This window comes from Primulina huaijiensis, chromosome 16, assembly GCF_012295235.1.
Source record: "Primulina huaijiensis isolate GDHJ02 chromosome 16, ASM1229523v2, whole genome shotgun sequence".
Classification (NCBI taxonomy): domain Eukaryota; kingdom Viridiplantae; phylum Streptophyta; class Magnoliopsida; order Lamiales; family Gesneriaceae; genus Primulina; species Primulina huaijiensis.
Genome location: NC_133321.1, coordinates 4,541,317 through 4,543,572, shown reverse-complemented (window position 1 = coordinate 4,543,572; position 2,256 = coordinate 4,541,317). Strand labels below are relative to the sequence as shown.

Below are 2,256 nucleotides of genomic sequence, written 5' to 3'. Positions count from 1 at the left end.
TATATCAGAAGTCAAAGATACCGTTTTGTTTATAGACGTTGGGATCAAAAACTTCTATAAATATACAACAACAACGATGATAAAGATTGGGGGACAATACTGATTACAATACTCACAACGTTGATCTGAGCACAGAATTCCTTATCTCACAAAAAGCTCGACATACAGAAAAGTAGCACACGCTTCATGGCATATATCTGATCGGTTGAAGATCATCTTGTGCTGCTATTTCTCATACTCTTCATAAATAGTTCACACTATTCATATCTTGTTAAGAAGAGTTTGTAATCTGGAAAAGAGTCTTTTCCAGAACTTTGATTATATATTTTATCGTGTTGATACACTAAGAGTTTCAGTAGGCAGAGGGTAAGTCCTGCAGAAGTGGGTGTGTACGAGTGTGTACTGCAAAATCCAAAGTCTTTTAGTGATACCTTCTGGAAACAGAAGAAGGGGAGACGTAGAAGATTTTATCTTCGAACTTCCATAAACAACTACTGCCTACTGTTTTTATCATTTCAATTACTGAACCTTCAGATCGTTTCCGCACTATTATGTGATTTCTTGGTTGCACACTTGAACAAGATTAGCTACAATCTCTAACAGGATTTTAGCAACTTCAAAAGAAAAAATCAATAAACAAAAGAGTTTATTCACCCCCCCTCTAAACTCTACATCGATCCCCAACAAGTGGTATCAGAGCAGTGTTATTCTTGTTCTTGAAAATCTACAACAGATGGCACACTTTAGCAAGGTTCCCATGTTCTCAAAAGAAGACTTCGATGACTGGAAGATCCGTATGCAAGCTCATCTAGCAGTTCAAGATGACGACATGTGGTTCGTCATCACAGATGGTCCATTAAAGATCTTAAAGCCTAATACAGCTGGTGCTATCACTGATGGTGCGCCGCAAATGGTTGAAAAACCAAGAAGCGAATGGACTAGTGAAGATAAAAAGAAAGCCAATCTGGATAATGTCGCAAAGGACACACTCTATAAAACTCTTGATAAGAACATCTTTAGCAAGATCAAGATGTGTTCAACTACAAAAGAACTATGGGAAAAGCTCATTCAAATCTGTGAAGGAAATGAGCAGACTAAAGAAAACAAGTTGTCTGTGGCCATGCAAAAATTTGAAAATCTGAAAATGAAGGTCGGAGAAACTCTAAACGAGTTTGATGAACGTTTCAGTAGTCTGTTTAATGAGCTAGCAGCTCTTGGTAAAGACTCTGGCAACAGAGAAATAGCGCTCAAATAATGAGAGCATTGCCTAAGGAATGGGACGTAAAAACTATGGCCATGAGAGTATCAAGAGATCTGAACAAATTAAAACTGCATGATCAATTTGCAGACTTGAAAGCATATGAATTTGAACTGGAAGTACGAAGTGGAGAAGTGCCATCATCGAGTACACCTACCAAGGCTCTTGCTGCTACCGCTGTTGCTCCTGTTACAGTTGTTCCAAATGTATCACCTACTACTACTACTGAAAGCACATCTGATAGAACTGCTGAACAGATCAGCAATGATGCAATGTCTTTGTTTGTGAAGAAATTCTCTAGATTCATGAAGAAAAACAACAGAACGTATCAGAATCCTAATCGAAATTTTAAGAAGGAATCACCATCCGGTGATATGGCATGTTTCAACTGTGAAAAAATTGGTCACTTTATTGCTGATTGCCCAAAGCCCAAAAAATACGAAAAGAAGAAAAAGGAGCACAAGAGGAATGATAAGAAATCCAGAAGAGATCGCAAAGCAATGGTTGCAGAAGAAAATAAGTCCAAGTGGGCAGATTCTAGCTCTGAGTCTTCTGACTCAGATGATCATTCAAGCGACAGTGATGCAGAAGAAGTCAAATGCCTTATGGCAGACACCGAATCAACCTCAACATCTAGAGAGGTATTTGATTTTAACTCAAATGAATTTAAACGAACTGATTTGGTTAATGCACTGCATGACATGGTAGAAGAGTACTCAAGACTTTTTCAATCATTCAAGGAAGTTAAGACTGAAAATCAAAATTTAAAGGATCAAATCAGTAAGTTTACTTGCTTGCAAGAAAACAGCTGTAGTGATCTGAAAGTTGAGATAAGTAAGTTGAAAACTGAGAATGAGAGAGTAAATGCAGAATACCAGACAATGTGATCTGAAAATTAGAAGTTATCACTACTGGTAAATGCATGGAACAAGTCTTCTGTTTCTTTGGAGAAGATGCATGAATTACAGAAACAATCTGGAGACAGAAGTGGTCTCGGT

At 37.7% G+C, this 2,256-nt stretch overlaps 1 protein-coding gene across 1 annotated transcript; it reads left to right on the top strand.

The window, feature by feature from the left end:
* Positions 1 to 733: 733 nt before the first annotated feature.
* Positions 734 to 1,255, top strand: LOC140960961 (uncharacterized). Its single transcript, XM_073419289.1, has 2 exons — positions 734 to 794; positions 849 to 1,255. Exons 1-2 carry the CDS (start codon positions 734 to 736, stop codon positions 1,253 to 1,255), a joined length of 468 nt encoding a protein of 155 aa, XP_073275390.1.
* Positions 1,256 to 2,256: the final 1,001 nt, after the last annotated feature.